The following is a 15,257-nucleotide window of genomic DNA, read 5'->3' as shown; positions in this document are numbered from 1 at the left end:
CTGTGTAGGTACACTTATACATAGATTTTTTTAAACTAACTGCAAATAGAAAATAGAGTGTTCGTGGGATGTGAAGACTGCATATATGAAGGGCCAACTTTTCCTGTACACAGATTCCACAGGGCCAACTGCAGGACTTGATTATGCACGAACTAGGGTATACTTAGGGACCCTGGAACCAACCCTCCCCACGCACCACCAGGGTGTGCTAAGGGACCACTGAACATTAAGGCAAAGTTTTCTTAACCCCAATGTATTGTTGACATTTTGGGTCAGGATTCTTTGTTGTAGTGAGCTGTACTATTTGTCATAGACAGCATCTGTGGCCTCTAAACACTATGCCAGTAAATGCCAATAGCATCCCTCAGTTGTTAGACTCAGAATGTCTCCAGATACTGCAGAGTGTCCTCAAGAGGGGAGCAGAAGTTAGTGGGGAATCACCCCTTGTTGAGAGCCCTGCATTAATGGATCATTGAGTAAGTAATTTAATGATTGTTCAAAGGATTTATAAAGTACAAGAATTAAAGTTTAGAATTATAGAGTAGAACTACGTTAAAGTAACTTAAATGCTAGGATACGGAATTTGAGTTTTATATTACTGGAAATTCATATTTTGTATACAATAGTTGTGCTGCTTCTCACCTGTCTTCTATTCTCAGACCCTTGCTGTTTAAAACATAGTTCGTGGACCAGAAGCATTGGCATCACTTGGGAGCTTGTTAGAAATATTTTCAGGCCAGGTACTGTGGCTCATGCCTGTAATCCCAGCATTTTGGGAGGCCTAGGTGGGTGGATGACTAAGTCAGGAGTTTGAGACCAGCCTGGCCAATATGGTGAAACCTAGTCTCTACTAAAAATCCAAAAATTAGCTGGGCATGTTGGGAGTGCTCCTGTAGTCCCAGCTGCTCCTGAGGCTGAGGCAGGTGAATTGCTTGAACCTGGGAGGCAGAGGTTACAGTGAGCCAAGATCACACCACAGCATTCCAGCCTGGGTGACAGAGTGAGACTCCCTCTCAACAAAAGAAAAAGAATTTCAGACCCCTCTTAGGCTTGTTGAATGAAAGTCTATATTTTAGCAAGATTCCTGAGTGATTTGTATACACAATGAAGTTTGAGAAACACTGCTTTGATCATATATAGATAAATGTCTAACTAAAAGCTCACCTAATTTAGAGAGTAATGTGATGACAGTTGTGATTAGGAAGATGGATCTGGTGTTTTTGATCAATTCAAATGAAGAGGTCCTTAAATCATAATATCTCAGCCATAAGGCCATGCAGAGTTGCAATTAATTTTGTGATTTTTGCCACATGAGTGAAGACAGAAACTATTGCAGAGGAATAATTAGCAGAATTTTGTAACTGACTGGATATAAGAAATCAGGAAAGCTTGAACAGTAACAGGTTTTGAAAGTTTGTGATTAAATGTTACTGCTAATTAAATGGGCACATCTGAATGAAAAGCGGGTGTTGGTGATTGGGAGGATAAAATGATTTTGGTGTTTGGTTTATTGATTTTGAGGAGCTCTAGGTGGAAATAACCAGATGTAGGAATCTGAGGCATCAAGCCTTGTATCAAAATTGAAGAACGTTCAGAATCATCTGGGTAGTAGTGTTTATCAGATTGAAATTTTTAGGTGAGATACAAAAGTAGTTGCAGGCCTAGGACTGATTATTTATTAAGAAAGAGGTTAGAAGAAATAGGAAGAATTCACAGAGTTATGAGAATAACTCAGAGTAATATATCAAGAAAAGATATGAAAGTTTTTAAGAAAATGTTGCTCTAGAGCCATTTCCACGGTAAGAAGTAAGCCCTATAGAAAATGATTTGACTGTTTTTTAGTTTCTCCTAAGGACAGCATGTAGCTAGTATAATTCTAAATTCATAGCCTAGGAGTTAATTCATGACTTAAAACTAATACTTTAACACATTAGGATTTAATTCTTTTCAGTTGATTGGGAAGAGCTGTGCTGAAGTATCAAATTTTACAAAGTTAAAGAGACTAGACATTAAAGTGTTGAGTTTTAGATGAGGGGTCTTTGATGATGTTAAAGTTTCAGTAGAGTGATAGTAGTAGTAGAACCAAATTAAGGGAAATTACAAATGACTGTTTTCCCAAATCTATATAGAACTTCTACTCACCAGTAAGAAAAAAATAGACAGCTGGCTATAATAGGCATTTTGCAGAAGAAAAGATTCCAAATGGCTCATAAACATATGAAAAGACTTTCAACCTCATTCATAATCTGAGATATTCAAAATAAAATCTCAGTGGTATACCATTACATACCTATCAGATTGCAAACACCGACAGGTCTGTGACAGTATCAGCTGGTGAGTATATAGATCAGCAGGAGCTCTAAGATTGGGAGTACATTAGTACTTTGGAAACGTTTTTGAAATTATCTGATAAAGTTGAAAATAAGTACTAGCAATTCTACTAGGGATAAACTTGTACACAAATATGCTAACATACATGAATGGAAATGTTTCTTGTAAAATTGTTCAGACAAAACTGGAACTCCATTGTCCACTAATAAACTATAAAGCAGTTAAAATTAATCTATACAATTGTATGTAAAACCAAATGATCTAAAATTAAAGTGAAATAAAATGAATTCCAAAAACAAGAAATTTAGCCTAAATGTTTTGAGTATGAATGAATCTCCAGAACACAATGTTGAGTCAAAGAAAAACTACAAAAATACATATAGTCCAGTCCAATTCTTAAAAAGTTCAGAAACAGACTAAACTGTGTTGTTTAGGTTTGCATTGGTTGCAGAACTATAGTGAAAAATAAACAGTTGATCTCCAAAGTCAATATAATGGTTTCACATTGAGGCAGGCAAGGTTTTAAGATATAGCAGAGGAATGTGAGGAACTTGTGAGGTTCCAGTAATTTTGTTTGTTAGGATGTGTGATGGTTACATAGGTGTTTGCTATAAAATTGTTCATTGCATATGCTGCATGTACTTTTTCATTTGTTATTTTACAATACGTCTTGTAAAAGGACCTACATAAGGAAAATAATCATATCCATGAGAGGAAAATGTGAAATAATAGATTTCAAAGTAAAATGTGAAACAAAAATTGGTTCTTACAATACCATCTGTTCTTGATGGTACTGAAAGAACCAATTTGAAATCCCAGAAATGAAAAAAAAAAAATCGTTGATATAAAAACTCAATGCACACAGTAAACTAAAGACTGGACACAAAATTTATGAAGCCAGTATTGAGGAATTTACACACAAAGAAGCACATAATGATCACTGGAAAATATAAAAAGATAGCTAAGAGATATTGAGGGCCAGAATAGATTGAGGTGTTCTAAAATTGTTGCTTTACCCTATGGAACTTTCTTATATCGGAAGAAGGATGGGTGGTATGTACATTCTAATAAACTTAACTGTTTGTGATGTTACATGTTAGCATGAGCTTAAAGTATATGTTGTAAATAAAAGTAGTAGAACACATTAGCAACCCTAGATGGTTGTTTTAGATACGTGAGCAGTTAAGGGTTGAAAGTTTAAAAGGCAATATTTTAAATGAAACTATTGAGTCACTTACTGGGCCAAGAAAAACTTTTCGTCTTCAGTGGGTATGCTCAAAGGAACTTAATTTTTCTTAACATTTTAACAGTCATAATCATAACTTATTTTTAAAAGTATTTGCTTTAAAATTTTTTTTTGCTGTAAAATGAAGAGATATATATGTATATCCTTATCTTCCAGAGTACTAGTATCTTTAATCTCATAAAGGGAATTGTCATCTAGTTCACAGAAATTTTTTGTATAAAGTTGGAAGGAATTCATCTGTCCCTAAAGGATTGTATGTTTTTATCAGGTAAAGCCATCTTTGTAGTAGTAGTATGAATTCTTGGTCTCATTTGTCCTAGACTAATTGATGATGGCATTACCTAAAAAGTGTGTGTGGATTTTATATGCATTTTTTCCAAGAATGTAATTGATGATGGCATTACCAAAAAAGTGTGTAGATTTTATATGCAGTTGTCCTTAAGCTTGTGAAATATGTCTAGATGTGACTTGGAAAAATAAACATATTCTTGTTTGAATGTAACTAATTTTTTAAAAAATATTTAAACAGTTGAACCTACTGTGAGCCTGATAAAAGGGCCAGATTCTTTAATTGATGGAGGAAATGAAACAGTAGCAGCCATTTGTATCGCAGCCACTGGAAAACCCGTTGCACGTATTGACTGGGAAGGTGATCTTGGTGAAATGGAATCCACTACAACTTCTTTTCCAAATGAAACAGCAACAATTGTCAGCCAGTACAAGCTATTTCCAACCAGATTTGCTAGAGGAAGACGAATTACTTGTGTTGTAAAACATCCAGCCTTGGAAAAGGACATCCGATATTCTTTCATATTAGACATACAGTGTAAGTAAATAGTAACATTTGCTTTTTATAATATTTTTCAGCATATTTATCAAACTTTTTAGTTTGAATATTTAATAGCTTTTCCTTGTTTTTGTTTCTCTTTTAGTTTTATGTTTTCATGGAAATTGTATTTAATCAAAGCATTTTAAATCATTTTTTTAAAGATGAACAGATGACTTTAAAGTTGCTCTCCAACTTAAGATTGTCTAACTGTTTCCTCTTATGATCTTAAAAGTTGGCTGGACTTAGGGAGTTCTGGCAACTTGTACATCAAAATGTACAGTGCTTAAGGACAAACAACTTCTACATTCTTCTTATTAATTGAGCTGTTATTCAGTTTGACTGATGCTCCCCATCTTATTTTCTTTTTTGAGATGGAGCCTTACTTTATCACCAGGCTGGAGTGCAGTGGTGCAATCCTGGCTCAGTGCAGCCTCTGCCTCCCTGCAGCCTCCACCTCCCAGGTTCAAGTGATTCTCCTGCCTCCCAAGTAGCTGGGACTTCAGGCTTGTGCCACCACGCCTAGCTAATTTTTGTATTTTTAGTAGAGATGGGGTTTCACCATATTGGCCAGGCTTGTCTTGAAGTCCTGACCTTGTGATCCACTGGCCTCGGCCTCCCAAAGTGCTGGGATTACAGGCATGAGCCACTGTGCCTGGTCTTGTTTTCTTTGACTTCTTTAGATACATATTAATTCGTTTTAAAATCTGTATTTTTCAATATTATTTCTAATCTTGTCTCATTGATCATGTTATAAGCATTTTTTTTAGGTAAAAAACAATATTTTAAAGACATAATTGGATAATAACCATTGTAGATACAGGTTCAAAGCTGAGCCACCTTGTTACTTGTATACTTTTGTTAAGGGATGCTTTCCTCTGTATGTGTTTATATATTCTTTTCTATCTACTTTTCCCCTTAAATAAAGTTTCTCAGTTTTTAATACATTCTTTGTGATTTGTATACCATTTAAACATTTGGAGTAGGAGAAAAGGTGATGGCTACAAATAGTTTATAGCAAGGATAATGAAAATTAGGCAGATTAGAGATAACATTAGGAAAAGTATTTGGGTTCTGCTTTTACTTCTATCCATGTGCAGATTGTAATCTAGGTGTTATTGAAGGAGTTGTTCTCTTTTTTGTTGTTGCTACTTACTTGCTTTTTGATATGACATGCATGGAATTTTAAATTACACAAATTCATTACTTTGGTGTAATGGTTTTTAAAACTAAGTCCCAGGATCTTTTTCAACATTTATAGGGTTAACTTGAAAAGCCATAGTTTACAAAATGTTACTCCCATTGCATTCTTAAATGTTAATACCGTCTTTTCTCAGTTCTTTGGAGAATTCTGTTAAAATTTTTCTTTTTCCTTCTCCTACCTTGCTTTGACAGAGTCTTAACTTTTTTCTTTTTCTCATAAAATTCAGATCTCAATTGTAAGTTAATATATTTTGTGTATGCATATGTGTTTTCAGTGTCTAATAATGACTGATATATTCATAAATTTGTATTTTTTTGTTTGCTTGAATGAAATCTTAGATATATGAAGTATTTCTTCTTAAGTGTTTATAACATGGTTTTGATTTATTGACTTGCCCCTAAAATGTTTTTGAATAGTCATGATTTTTTTCCTTCTGTAAATTAGAGACCTATAAAACATGTAAACAAACTTAAATATTGTCTTATATCACAAAAACATATACCTCAAAATTTAGAGATATCCTTTTGGGATACTTTAATGCCTTTTTTAAACTTTGCTTTCCAATAGGACAGTCTTCCCTAGCAGAGGTAAAGACTGACCTGGTCTCTCTCTAGCTTCTTATCAGATCATGTGCTGCTAAGTTAGGTTTCTATGTAGCTCACAGAAAGATAGTCTCTGCCTCATACATAAGTAACACCTCTGTAGGGAAGCCTTTTATCACCTCATCCGCCCCGTCCCCAATGTAAATTAGGCCTTTCTTCTTATCTTCTCTCATAGCAGCCTGTTCTTTTTCTTCTTGGCCCTCATAGAGTTTTAGTTAAATGTATTTTTAAATGTCATCTTCCCTATTACTATTAGAATGTAAATTTTATGTATCTGAGTCTGTATGTATACCAAACACCTAAAAGAGTATATTATTTCTAAGTGCCATGCCTGGCACTTATAAGGAGCTAAACAGAATGATGGTTGAATGAATGATAGGTATTGGACTTAATAGTTTGGAGATACATATTTATATTGCTGATAGATACAGATAATTGCTCATTCAACTAGTTATGACCTTTGGGTACATGGAATGCATAAAACTTTGTTTTAGTACATTTGAGGCCCTAGATAATTTACTTTAGTTGTAAGTATGTAGTCATAGAAAGCCTGTTTTTTTAACATGACCCCAAAGTACTAATTGTAACATAGGGACTCTAATCTCTGTAATTGACCTGTTATCTCTTAGAGGATATTTCCTTTTAGATTAAACATCTCTTTAAAAACTTGTTTTATATGGTGAGTTGGTACTACATGGTACTTAAATGCCATGTCTTATTTAATTAAATACTATAACATATTTGCTTTGTCCTGTATCTCTGTATCTCACATAATAGGATTCTTTTATTTTGCTTTTGGTGATTATAGGTTTATGAATATTCTTTAACATTTAGCATGTCTAATTACTCAAACTGTATGTATTATAATTACCCATTTGGGGGTACTCATTCTTCATTCATTTCATTCTTTCAGCCAGCCAATGCTTTTGGAGTAGTGTCTTCCATATAGATTATATATGTTGAGATTAAGGAAAAATGATTCCTGTTACAAGGCTTAATCTATTGTGTTAATAGATGTGTTACCATGTATATTGCATTTATCATTAACAAAAGATAATCTGTCCTGTCATGCATTTATTTTATAGATGCTCCTGAAGTTTCGGTAACAGGTTATGATGGAAATTGGTTTGTAGGAAGAAGAGGTGTTAATCTCAAATGTAATGCTGATGCAAATCCACCACCATTCAAATCTGTGTGGAGCAGGTATGTTATATACTTTAAAAGTAAATTATCTAAAAGTGAAACGTTCTTAAATCCACGTTCAAAATGGTTTTTATCTATATAATACATGATTATAGTAATAGCAGAAAATTTTAATTACTTTGTCTTCTCTTGTCCTACCTGTCCCCATTTTCCTACCCCCTCAGTTCTGTTCTTCAGAGGCTACTTTAGCAACTTTAGCAGTTTCTTATGGTTAGTTACAATCAGAGGCCTTAAGCTGCTACTTCTTAATACTTTTTAACATTGACTGTTGACTTCTTAGTTAGATAAATAATTATAATTTTATGTCTACTCCTTTATTCACAAACACGTCCCTATACAAACATTTTTTTTCCTTTTTTTTTTTTTTTGACACGTGCGTCTTGTTGGTACCATCCCCTCCCTCTTCCCACCCCTGCTGCCCAACCAAGACCCCTCTATTCCCACCACCACCCTGCAGCTGTTGCCCTTCTGCAGGCCCCCAATACCAACCCCCCATTGCCCTCCCTTCTCTTCCTTTCCCTCCCCCATAACCCTTCCCCAGGCTCCTCCCACCTCAGAATACTTTTTTTGTTCCTAAGTTTATCATGTGAAGTAGGGGTGGGGGGACTGGTTAGATGGAGAGGATGCTCTGCCGTTCGGAGGTCCTACTGAGTGGGCACACCTTTTCCCCCTCGAGAAAACCCTGTTTCTACCAGAGAAATGGGCAGAGGCCTCTCCCTGGAACTTGAACCCCTTTGTCTCTGTAAACATCCCAAAGCAGGCCCAGCCTGCCATGTTCCTTTGTTGGAGCACAGAGGGAATGGAATCTTACCAATAAGGTGAGAAGAGCTTGAGAGAATACCAAGTGAGAAGAGCTTGAGAGAATACCAAGGACGGGCCCACCCTTCTCTCTCCTCCCTCCAAACACCTCAGGCTAAAAGGGGAGAAAAAAAAAAAAGCACCAACAAAGAGTTTAAGACAGCAATTCCCAGCTTTTTCAAATATGAAGCATTTTTTAACCAATCCGTTTTTTTAATTCTTAAATTCTTGTACAGAACTAAACTGGAATTTATTAACATTCCACTCTTAAATTTCTTATCGACAAACAAGAAATAAAATTCATGAGCCAAAAAACCCAAAACAAAACTAAAAACAGGGAAAAGCTTATAAAACTAAATACAAACATTTCTACCTTTCATAGTCCACATGAACTTTTAGCTACTTTTGGTTAATTAAATGCAGTAATCACTGTTTGCCTCTCTAGGACAGGTAAATGTTACTAAGAGCTAAATAATATACCAGACTTCTGTTTTCTCTTCTCTATAGCCGTTTGTTTTCCCTATGGCTAATATTTGCCTCTTTACTTGTGTAGTTACTATGTGCATAATTTTCTTTCTATGAAATTTCAAACTGTTACACTAAGGTTTTTATTCATATTTTGTCAGTATTTAGGGCCCATTTTGATTTTCAGGTGAGTTTCTATCAACTTGAATAATTTTCTTATTTTTTGGTCATTTCCTTATTTTTTTTTTGAAGGAAAATTTGTATTGTTTTAATTATTTTTATGTACAGAAAACTCAACAGTGTACATTTAACCTAGTTTCATGGCAAGTTCTTTAGCCTTTACCTTTTTGAGCTTGGCGATGCGAGCCACAGACTTGGGACCCAGGACACTGCCTCCCCAGTGACGGCAGATCTCATCATATCTGTCATTGTACTTGGTGTGGATAGCTTCCACCAGCTTAGCCAAAGCACCTTTGTCTTCCGAGTTCACCTGTGTGAAGGCGACAGTGGTGCAGGTCTGTGGACTAGACGTCCCCAGTTTTGCCTTCCCCTTGATAATGCAGTAAGGGACTTCCATTTTACGACACAGGGCAGGCGAGAAGACAACCAGCTCAATGGGATCCACGTCATATGCTATCACCACCAGCTGAGCTTTCTTGTTCTTTACCAAGGTGGTGACAGTGTTAACTCCTGCTCAAAGGACAGGTGGTCTCTTAGTGGGGACGTCCCCTTTGCCTGCCGCTTTCTTCTCGGCCCCGGCCAACAGCCTCTGCTTCTTCTCTTGCTTTGTCTCTGGTCTGTACTTGTGGGCCAGCTTAAGCAGCTGAGTAGCTGTTTGGCCGTCCAGGGCCTGGGTGAACTGGTTAATTGCAGAAGGCACTTTCAGCCGCTTATAGAGGATGGCTCTCTGCTGCTGCAACCCGATATAGCGGGGCCATTTCACAAAGCGGGTGAGGTCTCTTTTGGGCTGGATGTCCTGTCCAATACCAAAATTCTTAGGCCTTTTCTCAAACAGGGTTTCACCACTTTCTTGGCCTTCTGCTTCTTCATGACAGCAGGGGCCGGAGCCACCTCCTTCCCCTTGGCCTTCTTTCCTTTCAGCATCTTGGGTGGTAGGAGGAGAGCTCCTTTTTTTTGTTTTTGTTTTTGTTTTTTAATTCCTGTTCACTCTTTTTAGAACTCCTATTTATTGTATAATAAATATTCTTTTTAAATATATTTTCAGATGATCTTACTGTTCTTCCTAGAAGATTTGCTTGATTTAAAAAAGAAATTTCCATTGACTTGATACAAAAAATTTGTTTTGCCTATTTTCAGTTTGTAAGAGCATCTTCTCATGAGAATATTCTTTATTCTCATTGAATATTCTTTTTTTTTTTTTTTTTGAGACGGAGTTTCGCTGTTGTTACCCAGGCTGGAGTGCAATGGCACAATCTTGGCTCACCGCAACCTCCGCCTCCTGGGTTCAAGCAATTCTCCTGCCTCAGCCTCCCAAGTAGCTGGGATTACAGGTGTGCACCACCATGCCCGGCTAATTTTTGTATTTTTAGTAGAGACGGGGTTTCACCTTGCTGACCAAGATGGTCTCGATCTCTTGACCTCGTGATCCACCCGCCTCGGCCTCCCAAAGTGCTGGGATTACAGGCGTGAGCCACCGCGCCCGGCTGAATATTCTTTAGAGCAGGCGTCCCTAAACTTTTTACACAGGGGGCCGTTTCACTGTCCCTCAGACCATTGGAGGGCCGCCACATACTGTGCTACTCTCACTGACCACCAATGAAAGAGGTGCTCCTTCCTGAAGTGTGGCAGGGGGTCGGATAAATGGCCTCAGGGGGCCACACGCGGCCCGCGGGCTGTAGTTTGGGGACGCCTGCTTTAGAGAACGAAAAGATGCTCTTATAAACTGAAAATAGGCCAACAATAAAAATGTTATTTTTATAGCACCTTTTTCTTGTTTCATGAGTGTAATATCTTTCTTGTTATTCCTGGGGATACTACAGTTATTTCTTCCCCAGAGAGTTTTTTTCTGCTTCCTCCATACTGTCTCTTTTCCCTCCAAGCTCTTTGGTTTTTTGGTTTGGTCTTTCATTGTGTACAGATCTCTTAATCTTGTTGGTTGTCTCATCTTTCACAGTGAAGCATTAAAATAAAATGCTTAGTGGATGCTCTTTCTGTGATGGGGATTGCTCATTATGAGTCCACTTAGAGTGATCAGATAGAGATGTGATTATTTTTATTTTCCTGTGGAGGCTCCAGATATCACTAATAGAAGAGTGTAAGTCTTTACTTCATGGCCAGTTTATTTCTAGAATTAACCTGCATTTTATTTGCCTGAGAGATAAATGTCTGCTTTTGTACAGAGTCGGGAGGAATCTATTGTTTTGTTATGTATCTTTTAACTAGCTCTTGGCCTCCTTCTAGTCTTCTAAGGTAGAGTGAGTCAAACTCCAAATTTTTTTTTTTTTGATTATTTAACCAAATTGTCTGCTTTCTCATCCATGTGCCTTTTGTAAGCAACTCATCTTAAAGTAAAACTTTTCAATATTGGCACTACTGATATTTTAGGCTGATACTTCTTTTTTGTAGTGGGCAGTCCTATGAACTGTAGACTATTTAGAACCATCCCTGGGTTGAGAAACACTGACCTCTAAGGCATATATTGTTTTTAAATTTATTTTCTATCTTCTGAAAGTTTGTGGAATCATCTTGTCTGTTGAATTCATAAGGCATATATTGTTTTTAAATCTACTTTCTGACTTCTGAAAGTTTGTTGAAACATCTTGTCTGTTGAATTCTGCCTCCTGTTTTCTTTTCTCCTCTAGGGTTTTTAATAACTTTGTAATTTCTGAACTCTTTCGGGTGAGATTTTATGGGAATTAGGAAGCACTATATCTGGTCAATTGGTTGTCTTTAAGCATAAATACAATTTTAAAAGTAGAGAAAACCTTTTTCATTTTCTTTTTTTTTAAATGGGAAGCAGTCATTAGTTAAGATGTTTATTTGATAGAGTATTTTTTAAAGCAATACAATTCTGGATTCTCATTCCAGTAACTAAACTTACAGATGTCTTTTTTGAGTAAGTCGTTTACTTTTAATCCTAAATTTCCTTGCCAATAACAGTACTTCACTGAGTTTTTTTAAGGGTACAGACAGTGAATATAAGTCATGTAATGTAGATATAAGGGCATTAGAATATGCTTTTGTTGTAGGTTTAATGTGATATTTAGATATTTCCAACTCTGTGTCATTTTACAACTTCTCGAAGAATTAAAGGGATTAGAAGGTTGAGCCCAAAGTACAAAGGTAATTGTTAAGACATATATCGTTCATTTTCATTGTTATCCTTATAGAAAGAGTTTACCTTTTGAAAGCCGATACTTCCAAAAATTTTCTTTCCAAAGCCCTCAAAAGAAAAGGTTGGGTGCTTTTGTTTTCATTTTTTAAACCATGTAAGCATATTACCTTTATCCTCAGTGCTAAATTAAAGTGCTACCAACTCCAAAAGATTTTACGGATTATTTTTCCACTCACTACACTTGAGATTGCAAAACAAAATTATTCTATCTGTTCTTCAGTGTTGATTTACTTCTTTCCACCTTTTTATTGTTGTTTGTTCTTATTCCCTGTGTAATAAGTTGTCGATCTTCTATGTACTTACATTGTTGAAAATAGAGACTATGTTTTATTTGCTTCCATATCTCAGCACCACCAGCAGAGTGGAGTATGGCAAATAGTGGGCTGCTAGTAATTGAATGAAGGAATAAGTGGATAAACTTTTTGAAAATCTACTTAGCCTAAACTGTAGTAGTTGAGCCCCTGGGTTTACTTGACTTTTTAACCTTCTTATCTTTTACTTATTTATTTTTTGAGACAGAGTCTTACCCTGTCATCCAGGCTGGAATATAGTGGTGCACTGTTGCCTCACACAGCCTCTGCCTCCAGGGTTCAAATGATTGTCCTGGCACAGCATCCTGAGTAGCTGGGATTACAGGCACTCGCCACTATGCCCAACTAATTCTTGTTTTTTTAGTCGAGATGTGGTTTTACCATGTTGGCCAGGCTGGTCTCGAACTCCTGACCTCAAGTGATATGCCTACCAAGTGATATGCCTACCTCTCAAAGTGCTGGGATTATAGGTGTGAGCCACTGTGCCTGGTCTTATCCTCTTATCTTGAAAACAAACAAACAAAATAACCTGTAAGCTTTAAAAACTGTGTGTGTGTGTGTGTGTGTGTGTGTGTGTGTGTGTGTGTGTGTGTGTGTTTTGGTACCCTCAAGTTAGAAAAGTGATTTTTAGCAGTATGCTTAGTTCCATTATAATGAATGGCTTTCGAGTTCTCATAGTGGGACTCTCTAAGGTTTACAGTAATAGGTATACTAGGTATAGGACCTCTTGGCCAAATCAGTGTAAATACTGTTGAAAGGAGTTATTTTTGACACCAAATGGTGTCTTGCTTTTTATTGTCACAGATGCCCACCTTACAAATGAAATTATTTTATAAGAAGACCCATTTTGCTGCTTTAGACGCTATCTTTGATGGAACACAGTGTCTATTTGTATTAGCATTAAATGATATTCTGTAAATATGTTATAGAGGGTGCTAAAACATTATTACATATTTAAGTGAGATGACTTCATTAAGATGATTGTAGATATGTCATAAATGATTCAGTGAGAATTTTAAGTTATCTGATATTGTATGTATGTATGTATATATGTTATCTTCAAATAATATATTTTTCCAACTTCCAGTTTTCTGAATAAATTTTTTAAAATATTTTTTCTCTGCTTTTCTCCCATTTTATTATGTTGGCATAGCAACTCTTACATGGACTGCTATTTTGGAAGAATGGATGTTCTTAATGGCCTTTTTTAGTTCATCTTTATTAAAATGAAAATTTGTTACTTTTTGTATACTTTCTTGGTGAATTTTGTATAAAAGATACTTTTTTGACTAACATCTCAAATCGTTTAATGTCTCATTTTAACTAGTTGTCAATAAATGTAGTCTGAAGATATTTAAAATAATTTTATGCATTTTAAAATCTAGATTGGATGGACAGTGGCCTGATGGTTTATTAGCTTCAGACAATACTCTTCATTTTGTTCAACCATTGACTTTCAATTACTCTGGTGTTTATATCTGTAAAGTGACCAATTCCCTTGGTCAAAGAAGTGACCAAAAAGTCATCTACATTTCAGGTAAGTAACTATCTGCTTGCAAAATATGCTATTTAAAATATTTCTGAATAATCATCATAACAGTATGATCCTAAGCAATAATTTTTACATGCAAAGACATAGATTCCTCAGTGAGAAGTTTTTCCAAATACCCTAAAAGGAATATGATAAAATCACCCTATCCTGAGATAGGTATGTAATGTGGCATCCTACATTGAAATGTCAAAATATCTATGCAACAAGTTTGTATACATTTTGATGCCTGTACATATAGTTAATTTTTTATTTCAACAGTATTGACTATTTAATAAATAGTATGACTTCTAGATTCTTTTATCCTTATACTAAGAACAAATAATGATATTTTTTTCTTTTCCTTTGATGGCCAGTTTATACACAGTTGTCTGGTAAATAAAATGGAATATTAAATTTGATGACTTGGCTTGTTAAATAACACTGTTTGCCACTTAATATGGGACTATACCATATTGTGTTACTGAGAGGTGAAATAGGTATGCTACTGAAAATGTGTTAATGAAATAAAATTTATGATGCTTCTTATTGTCCTTAAACCACTAACAGCTTAGATTTTTCACATTCCGTTTGTTTCATTGTGAATATTTTTATTAATTTGGCTGAGTGTAAATTTGATCATTCATAAAATATATAGAGAGCTAAAAGTACATTTTTTTCCTGGTTGTGGCTTCAGGTAATAAATTATCAATAGAATGCTTATTTTAAAAAATTCAATAAAATATTTTGAGCATCTTCCTCCTTACTGATTGCAAGAATATAGCAATCTTCCTGTCAAACAAATGGAAAATTAAGATGGAAAAGGAAGAGAGCCTAAAAAATGCAGGTTTGTATGGTAATTATGGAATAAACAGTTAAAGAGTTTTAGCTTTGTTCAAATCTAAAACTAGATAAATTAGAGGTTTTGGAGAAATTTTGTGTTTGCTTAAGTGTTACATTCTTAGTCCTTGTGTGATCAATCTAAGAACAGTACCACATGTTATTTTCTTATAGCAGGCACCACAAATGTTTAGTTGTATATTCATTTCTTTACTTTCTATTTACCTTCACAATTTAGCAATTTGTGCTTGCTTTATTTACCACTGCATACTCAGGAATGAGCACTGTGCCTAGCACATGATAGAAGTGTAAACTTTTGTGTTTTTTTTTTTTTTTTTGCATGACTCTAGCAAAAAGCTTAGAGCTGCACTATCCCTTTCTGCCAGTATCAGTGCTTTCGTGAAAATTTGTTTGTATTTTTTTTTCTTTTGAGACATGGTTTCACTCTGTCACCCAGGCTGGAATGAGTGATGTGATCTTGGCTCACTGCAAGCTCTGCCTCCCAAACTCAAGCAATCCTCCCACCTCAGCCTCCAGTAGCTGAGATT

The 15,257-nt window shown here is 35.6% G+C and overlaps 1 protein-coding gene across 2 annotated transcripts in view; it reads left to right on the top strand.

Annotated features, from left to right (window-relative positions):
* NECTIN3 (nectin cell adhesion molecule 3) overlaps positions 1 to 15,257 on the top strand; it is a 145,306-nt gene that overhangs the window by 45,299 nt on the left and 84,750 nt on the right. For both annotated transcript variants that reach the window (XM_039477601.2, XM_039477600.2), the window contains exons 3-5: positions 4,107 to 4,403; positions 7,295 to 7,412; positions 13,727 to 13,878. In XM_039477601.2, the coding sequence (XP_039333535.1) occupies positions 4,107 to 4,403; positions 7,295 to 7,412; positions 13,727 to 13,878 (567 nt within the window). The remainder of the gene's footprint in view (positions 1 to 4,106; positions 4,404 to 7,294; positions 7,413 to 13,726; positions 13,879 to 15,257) is intronic.

The sequence above is a fragment of the Saimiri boliviensis genome, chromosome 8 (genome assembly GCF_048565385.1).
Source record: "Saimiri boliviensis isolate mSaiBol1 chromosome 8, mSaiBol1.pri, whole genome shotgun sequence".
NCBI classification, from domain to species: domain Eukaryota; kingdom Metazoa; phylum Chordata; class Mammalia; order Primates; family Cebidae; genus Saimiri; species Saimiri boliviensis.
The sequence above is the reverse complement of the archived record's forward strand: the minus strand, read 5'-3'. Positions and strand labels throughout refer to the sequence as shown.